This window comes from Mirounga angustirostris, unplaced genomic scaffold (genome assembly GCF_029215605.1).
Source record: "Mirounga angustirostris isolate CCGP_5_RB_7025 unplaced genomic scaffold, mMirAng1.0.hap1 SCAF_8, whole genome shotgun sequence".
NCBI lineage: Eukaryota > Metazoa > Chordata > Mammalia > Carnivora > Phocidae > Mirounga > Mirounga angustirostris.
Window position 1 is genome coordinate 138,004,288 of NW_026991716.1, and position 13,236 is coordinate 138,017,523.

General features: G+C 50.1%; 1 protein-coding gene across 1 annotated transcript in view; it reads left to right on the forward strand.

The window, feature by feature from the left end:
• IGF2R (insulin like growth factor 2 receptor) overlaps positions 1–13,236 on the forward strand; it is a 96,944-nt gene that overhangs the window by 50,985 nt on the left and 32,723 nt on the right. Inside the window, exons 12-22 of the mRNA XM_045865843.3 lie at positions 89–229; positions 1,425–1,565; positions 2,677–2,814; positions 3,433–3,580; positions 4,089–4,266; positions 4,901–5,016; positions 5,496–5,664; positions 6,900–7,079; positions 9,630–9,731; positions 11,017–11,118; positions 12,963–13,158. Coding sequence (XP_045721799.1) covers positions 89–229; positions 1,425–1,565; positions 2,677–2,814; positions 3,433–3,580; positions 4,089–4,266; positions 4,901–5,016; positions 5,496–5,664; positions 6,900–7,079; positions 9,630–9,731; positions 11,017–11,118; positions 12,963–13,158 — 1,611 coding nt within the window. The remainder of the gene's footprint in view (positions 1–88; positions 230–1,424; positions 1,566–2,676; positions 2,815–3,432; positions 3,581–4,088; positions 4,267–4,900; positions 5,017–5,495; positions 5,665–6,899; positions 7,080–9,629; positions 9,732–11,016; positions 11,119–12,962; positions 13,159–13,236) is intronic.

Below are 13,236 nucleotides of genomic sequence, written 5' to 3' on the forward strand. Positions count from 1 at the left end.
CCTTTGGCTTAATCACCATTTATGGTGTGACTCACAGAGAAATAATCACTGCCTTTGGCTAAAAGTTTTTTTTTTTTTTTAATTACAGAACCGGAACAGAATTGGGAAGCTGTGGATGGCAGCCAGGGGGAAACAGAAAAGAAGCACTTCTTCATTAATATCTGCCACAAAGTGCTTCAGGAAGGCCAGGCCAGAGGCTGTCCTGAAGATGCGGCCGTGTGCTCTGTTGGTGAGTTGTGCCCAGAGCGGGATCCCGGTAGTGGTTTCCCCAGAGGCGCGTGGGACTCCGCTGCATCCAGTTTGGAGCGAATTAGAGAATCTTCCTGTGGTTTGTCAGTCTCCTCTCTCTGGGTTCAGCATATACAGGATGGGGAGGAAAAAAAGTTCATGACTCACACATAGGTAACTGCTTGGTGTCCTCTAGAAACTGGCGCTCCGCTGTCCTGAAGTTGGCCAGAAGCTTCTGAGGTCAGCTAACGCCGTAACTGGGAACAGAAAGAGCCAGGCTGGGAATTACTTGGTTATCTTTTCCCTTTGTAACTTGAAGAATAACATTGCCAGTATTTGTGTAAAACTGATTGTGAGTTTTTAACGCTTTACTGCCCGTGATTGTTAAGTTATGGCTTTAGACAAGTGGCACCTCACTGTACGCTCCTTAGAAGAGTCCTTGTGCCCCTTGGGTTCCTTTTGCTGTAATTCTGTCGGTCCTGTGGTTTTCCTGCAGAGACTGCATAGTTTGATACAGACGTTTTGCACGTTAGTTGTCCGCCACTTCAGACTCACCTGGAAAATGAGAGGCAGGGAGAGTAATCAGAATCTGTTACGATTAGATAAGGAGTTAGGAACCCAGGTTGGGTTTTAGGAATTACCCCGGTATTCCGAATTGCTGATGTGTCTTCCGAAGCAGGTCCGGGCATGCCCGTGCGTCTGGGTAAGCAGGACTGGGGACAGTTTCAGGGCCTCATAGTAAAGTCAACTGACCCAAGAATGAAGTAGTCACCTTCCTGGCTTGCTGGACAGGTTCAGTTGTTTCTGCTTTGGTCCTGGGACAAACTCTAGCCTCTTGGCTGTGCTTTCAAAAGACCTTGTGTCTCAGGGGAGCCGAGGCCCTGGGAATAGGGGCGCCCTGGGATGGTGTGACATGCAACCTTGCTGTCTGCCTCTCGTGCCCACGGAGCAGGACGTTGTTTATCGTTACTGCCCTGTCTCCCTGAGCCTTGGGGTGGCTTTGGTGTCCTCAGTGTGGCTGCATGGCCTGGCCAAACCTGTCCCTTGAGAAAAACCCACCGACCACGGGGCCAGGCTGGGCAGGTTGGGGAAGGGGCCACGGCACCCCTGCTGGGTCCTGGCTGACATGTTTGTAACTCTTCTCTGGGTCATTATCATTTTTAATCATGTCTTCTGTTTTTTCCCCTTTTTTCCAGATAAGAGTGGATTTAAAAGTCTAGGCAAGTTTATTTCTTCTCCCACGAAAGAGAGAGGGAACCTTCAGCTCTCGTATTCAGACGGTAGTGACTGTGGCCACAGGAAAATAACAACTAACATAACACTCATCTGCAAGCCAGGTGAGCACTTTTGAAAAAGGGAAGAGGTGACATATTGTGGTGGCTTTTGCTCCAGGTGAGCCTGCATCCTTCGTTTCTCTGTTTCTCACAGGCCACTGCTCAGAGGGGGAGGTAGAAAGGGGTCGTGTTGTGTACATCTCCGGTTCTAGAACCTTCAGTGGTGGTCTGTGGGATTTGAGCCCCCAACCCCCACCCAAAACCAGTCCAGAAATGGAGAAACCATATGGTGTCGAGAGCGTCATGTTGCAATTTTCCAAATGAGTTATGGGTCTCAGCGTGGCTTCCTCTTCCTCAGGACTGATACCGAGCGGCCGTGTCGGCTGCTTAACTTCCTCCAAAGGGGGAAAATCGTAAGCGCTTGAAAAATATTGTCCGTGATCTCACCCTTTAAACACAATGCTCTTCTTCACTTATCTTTATTTATAGGTTTACATTGTTTTTACAGGGTCAAAATCTGTATATATTCAGACATTTTTTTTCAGCGTTCCTCAAAACATGGCATTTTGTGAATACTCTTCTGTGTTCTGCAATTATATTAATAATTTTTAGGGACTTCCTTGTTGATAATGGCTTGGTCTTACTATTTTTAAACGTTTTCCCTATTGTTGGATTAATAGCGTGTTTCCAGGGCTGGTGATTGTGCTGTTGCAGATCCCTTGTCCGCCTCCTGTTGAAATATTTTCTTTGGATAAATGCCCAGCTGTGGGATAAGGTCAAGGGCTAGGACTGTTTTTTGTTTTTGAGTGTTTTTCGAATTGTGAAATACACGTAACGCAGAATTTACCATGTTTAAGAAACTGTCGTAAAATGCACATAACACGAAATTCAACGTTTTGGCCTTCCTAAGGTGCCCGGTTCAGTGGCATGAAGCACATTCACGGCGTTGTGCAGCCATCACCACCATCTGCCTCCAGAACGTTCTCATCTTCCCAAACAGACTCTGTCCTCACTGGACACGAGCTCCCCACCCCGGCCCCTGGCAACCGCCCTTCTTTCTTGCCGCTACAGGTTTGACTACTCTAAGAACCTCATGTCAGCGGAATCCCAGTATTTGTGGGAGTATTTTTAGTTGAGGACCGATTAGTGATACATTTGTCTTGCTCGCTGACAGGTGATCTGGAAAGCGCTCCGGTGTTGAGAACCTCTGAGGATAATGGCTGCTTCTATGAGTTCGAGTGGCATACGGCCGCCGCCTGCGTGCTGTCGAAGACGGAGGGCGAGAACTGCACCGTCTTTGACTCCCAGGCAGGTGCGTGCCCGCACAGCACCTTGGTGGTCGGGTGCCCCCCCGAACGGCTTAGGTTTTTTTTTTTTTTTCCTTACATATTTTCTTTGAGCGTTTTAGAGATAACCCACTTCAGAATTATACTAATGTTGTTTAACTGAAATTCTGGACGTCTGACATTTGGGGTTGAGATAATGAGAAGCCTACCCCTTTGATGCATGGTAGAGCTAGGTGTGAGCTGAATGCAGAACGTGAGGATCACAAGGAAATCAATGGTGTTTGAAAAGGCTTTTAGCATAAGTTAATGCCCTAGAAACCCGCCTTAGAGGTCATTGGATTGTGGTCATCTAGCTTTGAACATACTGGTTGTTTATTCATCCAGCAGTTATGGGCTTTGCATAGGGTTTTTATAGGTTAACGCAGTAAAACAGGAATGCTGGTGGTGAATCCATCTCCAGGGGAGATGTCCATAAGAGCAGTTCTGGTGGCCCGAAGGGGAAAGCATCTCTTCTGCCATCTTGCGGCTCCCTACCATTGGCCAGTTCCTGGGAAGTCTGTCTTTGAAGCTGTGAGCTTGGACCCACCCTTCTCCCCTGTGGTCCGACTGACCTTACATATGGCATCGTTTTTACTCTTTCTTAGGGTTTTCTTTTGATTTGTCACCTCTCACAAAGAAAAATGGTGCATATAAAATTGAGACAGACAAGTATGACTTTTACATAAATGTTTGTGGTGCGGTGTCTGTGAGTTCTTGTCAGCCGGACTCCGGAGCCTGTCAAGTAGCAAAAAGGCAAGTAACTTACTTTTTAGTTATGGGCTTTCCTTAGGCATCTTGTAATAGCAGATATTTTATTCAGGAGTGCGTGTATTCTCTACTGACATCATTGCTTTTCAAGGAGCGTGCAACCCTAAGAAGCCCTGGCCTCAAAACCAGAGGATGCTAGGAGTTGAATTTCCTGGAAAAGGAGCAGGCCGCAGCCTTAGACTTTACCTAATACCTAGTTTCAGTGTAGCCTGCATGTCTCAGTTATTAGATGCACACAGGTCTCTCTGTTCAGTGTGGTAATAGCTCAGGCAGGGTGGTTGTACCTTAAACCAGCCAGGCCGAGCGTGGCCTTGGGTCCTGGTGTGGGGGTGCGGCTGCCCTTTGGCCCCACTGCAGACCCTGGTGATCTGCAGCCCTGGGTCGTGGACCTCGCCCCCACCCCACCGTGCAGCGGCCTTGCCCCGGTGTCCCAGTATGGCAGTGCTTCTGGCCTTGCTGGCCTTGCTGAGAGACATTTGTTTGCTCATTTTAGTGTTAATAAGGCTTGGAACTTGGGACTGAGTAACGCTAAACTGTCATATTATGATGGGATGATCCAGTTGAACTATAAAGATGGCACGCCCTATAATAATGAAAAGCATACACCAAGAGCTACACTGATCACCTTCCTCTGTGACCGAGAGGCTGGAGTCGGTCTCCCTGAATATCAGGTAAGAGCTGTGTGGTGTGTGCATGTGTGTGGGCTTCCATCATGAGAGCCGGGAGGGAGAGAACGCCAGTCTCATAAAGGCAGGGGGAGAGAAAAAAGTGGGTAGAACAGGGCTTGTGGCTTTTCTGGAATGAAATGTGGTTCTAACCATAGGTGAGGTGTGAGCTATGGTTTTTCCTGGGGAGAAACCATCAACTCGTCTGTCTCCCTGAGACTTAACACAGGAGCCTGTCGTGGCCCTTTTATTTGGAAGCAGAACTATTATTAGTCTGGTTTCCTGGCCAAATCATCCTCTTCTATGATTTTAATTAATCTTCTTAGATTTGCCAGGGTACATAGGCAGTATTCATCTGAGCTGGTTATTCAGTGGGCCATACACCTCGATGGTAACCCACCACCCTGTTGGTTTTGTGTACGAAACTTGCATGAAAAATCATCCTAATGATATTTAACTGAGGCTAGATTAATTTATTACTGGGAACTCTTCATTTTAATAAGACAAATGTAGACGGGCAAAGTAGGCTTTCTTTCCTCTAGTTCTTATTTACAGAAAATGCCCTTAAATGGTGGCTTTGTGTTAACATTCCCCTTTCTCTTTGCCATCCCTCCCGTTTCTCTCCTTGTCATGTGATTAGGAGGAAGATAACTCTACCTACAACTTCCGGTGGTACACCAGTTACGCCTGCCCGGAGGAGCCCCTGGAGTGTGTGGTGACCGACCCCTCCACGATGGAGCAGTACGATCTCTCCAGGTGAGGCCAGGGTCAGCCTGCCCTTGGCCTTGGCCCCGGGCTGGGTCTAGTGTAGTGCTAAGTTGGCTTAGGCTTTGCTGGTGAGCACATAACTGAGTGGATAATGGGGACACAAGTAAGTTTTGGGGGTGCAGGACCAAGATGGGGAGTTTTAAGCAGAATGAATTCTAATAATGGTCTGGTAGCCTTTGTGACATCCAGTGCTCTTTGCCATAGCGGAGTCTGTCTTCAGCTGCATCATTTAAAACAGGATTGTGAGTACAGAGGTGTGGGGGAGGGGGCCGGTGCAGGGCCTGCCGAGTGTGACGAGTTCAGTGAAGGTCGAGGTAGTCGTGGGTGTTGTGAGTCACGGTGAGCCACGTTCCATGGTTCGATTGGTAGGGCGTGTTTCATTCTGTATGTCCGTGACTACTTAGAAGTGAATTGTCAGACTGAAATCTGATGGCATCAAAACCATGCGTTTTGCTTTGAAATTTTAGTCTAGCAAAATCTGAAGGTGGTCGTGGAGGAAACTGGTACGCCATGGACAATGCGGGCAAGCACAGCACGTGGAGGAAATACTACATAAACGTGTGTCGACCTCTGAACCCGGTGCCGGGCTGTGATCGATACGCGTCGGTGTGCCAGATGAAATACAACAACGATCAGGTGAATCTCGCGCTCCGTCTGGAGCACGTGACTCGGTGGAGGCAGTTATTCTAGAGTAGGCCTGGCTGCTGAGGTGAAGCCCCCTGAGCAAGAGTAGGGGCCCCCCCACAGATGTGATCACGCCTGAGTCGTCGTTCAGGTTTAGAACTTCACAAAATGCCATGGTGCTGGTGGCCTCCGATCTCGGCGCAGGGCAGAGGAGGCTCCTGGTGGCTAGTCTAGCCCGAGCTCACAAGTGTCTTTCAGTCCGTAAACCTCTGTGAAGAATAGTTTTTCCTCCGGAAGCTCTTGCTTCTGGCTCACGACGGGGAGAGCGGCCTGGGACCATTGCTGTGGCTGAGGTAGATCCAGGCGTTCGCACTTACTCGCAGTGCCGGGCTGCACCTCATCACCGATCGAATGCAGTGACTGCCAGAACTTTGGGACATTTCCCTGTGTTCCTCATACACGGTGAATCTTAAAGACGTATGTGTGCTTCTTCAAAAATAGCATGTCGGGAATGTACTTTTCCTGGCGCCTGGTACAGGGCAGCTTGGAGGTGCTTTAAGGCGGCTGGTGAGCGCACTCTGGTGGTTAGGAATTACGTTCCCCGCTGGGTATGCATGTGCACACGTGTTGTGTGCACTCTGTTGGAGCGATGACTTCAGAGTACAGTGAGTCAGTCCTCGTTATCCACGGGTTCTGTGTTTGGGGATCACTGACCTCCTGGCACGGATTTGTGGCCCCAAGTCAAAACCTGCGGCGCCCTCAGTCCTTTGTGGATGTGTGTGCAGTGGGCCCAAAGTGCACACTCCCAGCAGAGGTGGAGCCAGGGGAAGCTCTGCCTTCTCGAAGGTTCTCCTATCCACGACTCTGGGAGGGAGACACGAGGGGCCGGGTGGGGGAGCGCCAGAGGCTCCTGGTTCGGGGCTGGGAGGACAGGGCTCGAGGCCTGCCTTGGATGCCTGTTGGCGGGGCGGCCTCAGACAAGGCACTTACCACGTCCGAACCTCCTTCCCCCTTTCGTAAAATAAAATAGAACCTGCCCGCAGGAGTTGTTCTCAGGATTTAAGATCATCATCTCTCTGGGATGGTGTCTGTATAGGGCACGTGTTTCCCCTGGGAGTGACGGGTCAGTGTTTGTGGCAACTTTATAGAACAGGAGTGCTGTGAATGACAAGAATCAAATGTGGCAGTCACGAAGAAGCCGTGTTTTCTCTTCAGAGGGAAAACCTAACAGACGTATTTGTTTGCAGGGCTCCTTTTCTGAGGTAGTGTCCATCAGTAACTTGGGGATCGCAAAGACAGGCCCTACGGTGGAGGACAGCGGCAGCCTCCTCATAGAGTACGTGAATGGCTCAGCGTGCACCACCAGCGATGGGAGGCTGACCACCTACACCACGAGGATCCATCTCGTCTGTTCCAGGGGCAGCCTGGTAAGGCGCGCGTTGCCTGTGACCTTGGCTCCTTCAGGGTCTTTTGTGACTGAGTACTAGCCTATGTGTCTCTTCTGGAGATGGAGTCTGGGGGTGGCATTTTCACTCTGGGTTGTGTGGACGCCATCCTGTCCCTTAGTTCTTGTCAGCTGGTGATCGAGGATCCTGACAACAGAACAGGTCTTAGGGACAGTTTGGCCTGAACCCCAGCGTTCATGGATGAGGAAGCCGGGGCTCAGTGCCACTCGGGGCCACAGATGAACAGTGAGGGTTATATATGTAATATGTGGGCAAATCAAGTAGAAAAAATGAAGGCCGGGAAATAGAGAAAGTTACAGAGATTGTTTTTGGCCCTGAGATCCTCAGCCAGGGCAGAACAGAAGAAAAAATTCCACAAATAAAAATGCTCTGGGGGTCATTGTACAGTACAGTCCAGTTGCTTTCCTAAAAAAAAAAAAGTTGGTAAAAATACATATAAAATGTACCATTTAGGGGCGCCTGGGTGGCTCAGTTGTTAAGCGTCTGCTTTCGGCTCAGGTCGTGATCCCAGGGTCCTGGGATCGAGCCCCACATCGGGCTCCCTGCTCGGCGGGAAGCCTGCTTCTTCCTCTCCCACTCCCCCGCTTGTGTTCCTGTTCTCGCTGTGTCTCTCTGTCAAATAAAATCTTTGGAAAAAAAATAAAATGTACCATTTAAGCCTTTTTAAGGTGTATAATTCAGTGGCATTAAATATCTTCACGGTGTTACACACCATCCCTGGCACTCAAGCCCAGAACTTGGCTATCACAAACCCAATTGTTTTTCTACCTGGAGTTTCACATTTATATGGGTCATGTGTTTTTTGAATAATTGCCAGACTCTTAGATGAATGCAGAGTGAAGATAATGGAATTCATGTTTATTATCAAATAAATTATTGGAAAGGGTCAGGTACACGTGCTGAGGGTCTGTTACAGCTTCCTCTGCTTCACTGAGCGAAGAGCACAGCGTATCCAGTGCTAGCCGTCCCGTGGACTTTGTCACCTACATTCCAGGTGCCCTCCAGATCCCGAGTTCTCTGTGTCATTTGCAAACACACGATTTTTTTCCAAGATGTGATTTCTTTAGAGGTCAAGAAGGGGTCTCTGATAAGGGGATGAAGTTATTAGCTGGATGAGCGTGGGCCCGTGTTGTGCAAGAAAGGTGTTCCATGGCCGAACTGTAAACACACTTCTTGATTAGCCTGGGGTTGGGTTTGCTGCTTTCTTCCTCAGGCTCAGGAAAAACTCCCGGCTGCCCAGGCCAGCCCTTGCTGTCCCCTGGGCATGTCCGTGTCCCCTCCTTAGAGCCTGGCCCGCCCTCCCCTTCCCATGTGGTCTCTTGTTGCCATGGAGATACTGGACTGTTCCAGGAGGTTCTCCGGGAGCCTTAGTTTTTCAGCTTTCCTGTGACACCTTATGTGGACAGTGTGTTGTAGTTTTCGGGGCGACCTCCCATGGTCACCGTATCTCTGAGTGCCCATGTAGGGCTGGCCATGCCCTGGGCAGCCAGAGACCATGAGCAGAGGTCACATCTGCAAGGTTCTGCAAGCCACAGAACTTTCAGAACTTTCACGGCTAAAGCAGCTCCTTTTCACAACCACATTGTGAGGCAGAAGGGGCAGATGTGTTTTACTGTGACGGACGCCAAGGCCGAGAGGGTGGGGGACTTCCAGGCCAGAGAGCGCTCCGTGGGCGAGGTGTGGGCTCACCGTCAGATGGCCGCTATCTCCTTCTCCTGTGGGCCTGGGCGGGTGTCCTGATCTCTGTGCCCCTGTGTTCTCGTCTGTGTACACACAGTGGGTGATGACAGAACCTGGCTCCCGGGGTCATGGTGAGGCTCCGTTGAGAAATGCTAACAAAACTCCTAGTGCTGCGATAAGCGCTCTCCGTGTGAGCTGCAGTTGCCTGCAGAACGTGGCCCCACACATGTTTGGGGAACTTTTTCCTGGAACACACTCAGAAAAGTACGCGGAGTGTAAGTTACACTAACAGCTGGGTGAGTGTTCACACGTGGAGCAGAACTGTGCAGCCAGACCCCACCTAGAGCAGCCACACTGAGAGCAACCCAGGAGGCGTCCAGTGCCCCTTCCAGTCACTTCTCTACTCCTGTGCTGGCCTCTGACACCATAGGTCACTTTTCCCCAGTTTTGAGCTTATGTAGCTGAAATCTCGCACACTGTAGCCTTTTGTGCTTGGGTTCTTACGTTGCATACTCTTAGCGTAGAGCGTTTCTCAAGAGCATGGACTTAAACGCAAACCCAGATTTGGACCCCAATTCTGCCGTTTACTGCCACGTGACCTCAGGTGAGTTTTGTGACATCCAAGCCTGAGAGGTGCCATCTTTTTAAGTAGGAATAATGAAGACATTAAATTGTAATTAGCTAGTGCACATCTAGCAGCTAGCCGATCACGGACACACAATTAAATGTTCAGTAGAGTTTGGTTATTTTTATATATGAGGCCAGTATTGTCTTGGTGAGATTGAGCCCCATCTTGTCGTACTGACTGTTACCCTGGGTTTAATCTTCCAGAATACCCACCCCATATTTTCCCTCAGTTGGGAGTGTGTGGTCAGTTTCCTGTGGAATACAGAGGCCGCCTGTCCTATCCAAATAATGACGGACACAGACCAGGTACGTGTGCTGTCTTGGGGCGTCTCGCTGAGCTGGCTCTGGACCTTCCCACCTGGGTGTCCCAGCTCTGCACTCACCCCTTCCCTCATGCTTCCAAATCTGTTATTGGCGTCACCTTGTCCTGCATGTTGACAGCAGGCCTCTGGGAGTCATCCTGCATTGCTCTCCCTGCCCCAGCTCCCATATGCCGGGCTGAGAACCAGACCCTCAGCTTTACTCCCCGCTGATTGCAGATTCCTTCCTTTTTCTCCATTCCCCTGTCCCTTCCGTGTTGCGGTGGCATCCCAGTGGGCTCAGGGGGTTCACCACCACCGCAGAGAAGTGAGTGGTTAACATACCACTCCAACACCTAAAACATAGTCATCTGTAGGATCTGCCCCATCTGTTTCAGTGTGATGCTCGAGGTTTTAAAACTCCGATCCCAGTCCTGTTACTGCCATTTCTTCTGAGTGCCTGTTGCCATCCTGGCGTATCCTGCTCTTTGGCCTTGGCATGTGTTTGTGACCTTGGGCGAGCCCTCTCCTGCAAAGCATAGCAGCAGGCTGCCCTGTGATGTGTCCTCTGACTCTGAAGGGACACTTGTGGTTTCCACAGCCTTGGGTGTTTTCTTCATGGTGGGACTTACCTCTCTCCTCCCCCTTTAAAATCTCCGCTTTGACAGCAGAGCCCAGGCTCACCTAAATGAATGTTCCCAGCCAGGGTCCTGGGTTCGTGGAGCCTGGGGAGGGCGGGGATGGTAGGGTGCTGCACTCTGTCCTTGGCCATACTTTCCGGGGCTGGGGCTGCTGCCAATTTCCCTGCATCTGGTGGACTGTGCAGAGAACAGACATGGGGGGGGGGAGGTTTACAACGTCTCCTGGAAGAGAAGAGATGGTGAAGCACCTCGTCATGCCTCCCATCACTGTTGCCTTTAAGTAAATAGGTGAGATGGAAACAGAAGACTTAAACCAACTTTCTAAGTTTGTTTGTTTTTGATTACTTATGGGTTGCTTATGGTTTCCCCCTAACTTTTCCCTTGGGGGTCAGCGTTGGTCTTCTTACCCAGGTAAATATTGTAAGCCCTAAGACCTTTCAGGTAAGTTAATATTTCTGAGCCCAGTATCACACTGGGGCAGGCAGCAGGGGTTGTGTCTGGAGGGGCGGGTGAGTATGCATAGGGCTGCTTTTCTGACAAGGGTTTAAAGTCAGTGAGAAGTGCATGTCTTGTGAGGTCCATACACACAGGCTTTGGAGGCGCTCTGTATTTATTGAGTTCCTGTGTCTTTTTCCCCTGTTGCTCCTGCAGGCCTGTTCCATAAGGGACCCAAACAGTGGCTTTGTGTTTGATCTTAACCCGCTGAACAGTTCCCAAGGATACGTGGTTTCGGGAATTGGGAAGACTTTTGTGGTAAGAATTATGTGATGAATTTCCGGTTTGCTTTGAGACAAGGAAGTGTGCGTTGAAGTCACCTGCAGTTTGTGCAGCTGGTGGCAGGTGTCTCTGGGAACGGCCCAGGGCACTGTGATGGCAGCTCTCACCCAGGAAGAGATGGAAGAATCCAAATTTAAGGGGAAAGAGAGGTAAAACTCACTCGCATCCTGCTCGAGTGCAGACATGTGAGGGTACCATTTTTCTGGAAATAAGTTATTTCTGATTTGTTGCTGTGTGTCTAGAGCGGTGGTCCTGGGCAGTTTGTTAGAAATACAAATTCTTGTGGGGTGGGTCCATCAGTTTGTTTTTAACCAGCCCCCAGGTGATTCTGCTGTCAAGAGGAAATGGTACTTACCTAATCCAAGAAAAGGGAAATGACCTGGGTGGGTGTGTTCTAGAATCTTCTGACAGCACTTGCTACATGGATAGCCCTGACGGAAGGAGAGAATTAGCTCTGAAAACAGGAAGTTGGGATAAGAACATCTTATGTGGATTTGGTACCGAGGGGAACTTTTTAGGTACACGTCATGCGGGAGAGCACAGCCCGGGAAGACACTGAACAGGGTTTGTCCCTCAGCAGCACTTTGGCTGGTCCACCACCCACCCCCAACCCCCAAATTGCTCCTACAGAGTTTGGTTTATAATAGGTTTGTAATAGGTGAGAGCGTATGTGGCCACATGTGAGTGAGAGGCAGACAAGAACATTGTTGGTCCACATAGAGGACGTGCTGGAAGATACTAACCCTTATAAAGAACATGCTAGAAGCAGGCCAGCCAGGCTCTGCCTTGTGGGCACTAACTAGCAGGGGCGTCAGCAGGTGGCAGGTGTGTTGAGGCTCCTGGGCGATGGCACAGCCAGCATGCTGCCATCTACTTAGGACACCACCGCCACCAGCTGACTCCCTGGCTTTGTACCCTCGCTGCCCGGTCCTGCTGGGCTCAGCTGCCCCCAGATCCGCGCCCCCCCCCCTCCCGCCGTGGCCTCCCCCCACTGCTGAAGCTGCCGAGTGAGACATCTCCGGGGGTGCCTACACTCCCAATCGGAGGGGCCTGTAGATGTGGGCAGCCAGGATGGCCAGTGCCCACAGCATGGCAGAGTGAGCCCAGGCTTCTCTCAGCTCTGTTGCCAATTTACAGGCAAGACCGTGAAAGTAGGAAAGGGAACCTGCCCCAGCATTTCGTCCTCAGGGCCTCCCGCACACAGCCCACATGGCTGCTGAGCACCTGCGTGGGGTTTCGTGCTAACTGGCCATTTCCTGAGAAGGAAACTTCGGTTTTTAAGAAAAGCACTTTCTATATGTAGACCTTGATTGTGGACACCCCGTCCATGAGCACTTAGCAGACGTAGAGAAGTCTTTCCTTTCTGTGTCTTCATACCACAGAGCATATTCAACTTCATTGTCACGACAGAGTGATATCAACATCTGTGAGAAATACAGGGGTGTCCCCTCATGGTTACTGGTAATTGACATTTCAACTACAGATGCCTTCGCTCACGTTGACAATGGTGTAAAATTCTCCATGCGTATTCCCTCCGTTATAGGTGGTGCATTGTTATATGCAGCATATCTCTTGCATTTACAGGTACAGGGCTATATAAATAAACGTGTTTATTATTCCTTAGAAGCAACTTATGGGCATTGTCATTTGGACTTTAAATGTTGCATTATGTACTAAGTTTAGGCTTTAACTGCCTGAACATGTAAGGTGGAAACTTGAACACTGGTTAGTCTGGCAGGGTTTGAGTTGCTAGGGCTCTTGTTTGTGGCGAGTTATGTGGCCCAAGTTAATGTGTATGGTTCTTGCTGTCTGGCCTGCAGTTTAACGTGTGTGGCACAATGCCGGTCTGTGGGACCTTCGATGGAAAACCAGCCTCTGGCTGTGAGGCGGAAATTCAGACAGAGGAGCTAAAGAATCTGAAGCCAGAAAGGCTGGTTGGACTCGAGAAAAGCCTGCAGCTGTCCACTGAGGGCTTTATAACTCTGACCTACAAAGGGCCTCTTTCCCCGGCCACAGGTGAGCTCAGAACCACGTCGTGTTGCAGCTAACAAGTGTCCTGGTGGCCCCGTGACTGTGAACCTTCTGAGCATGGAC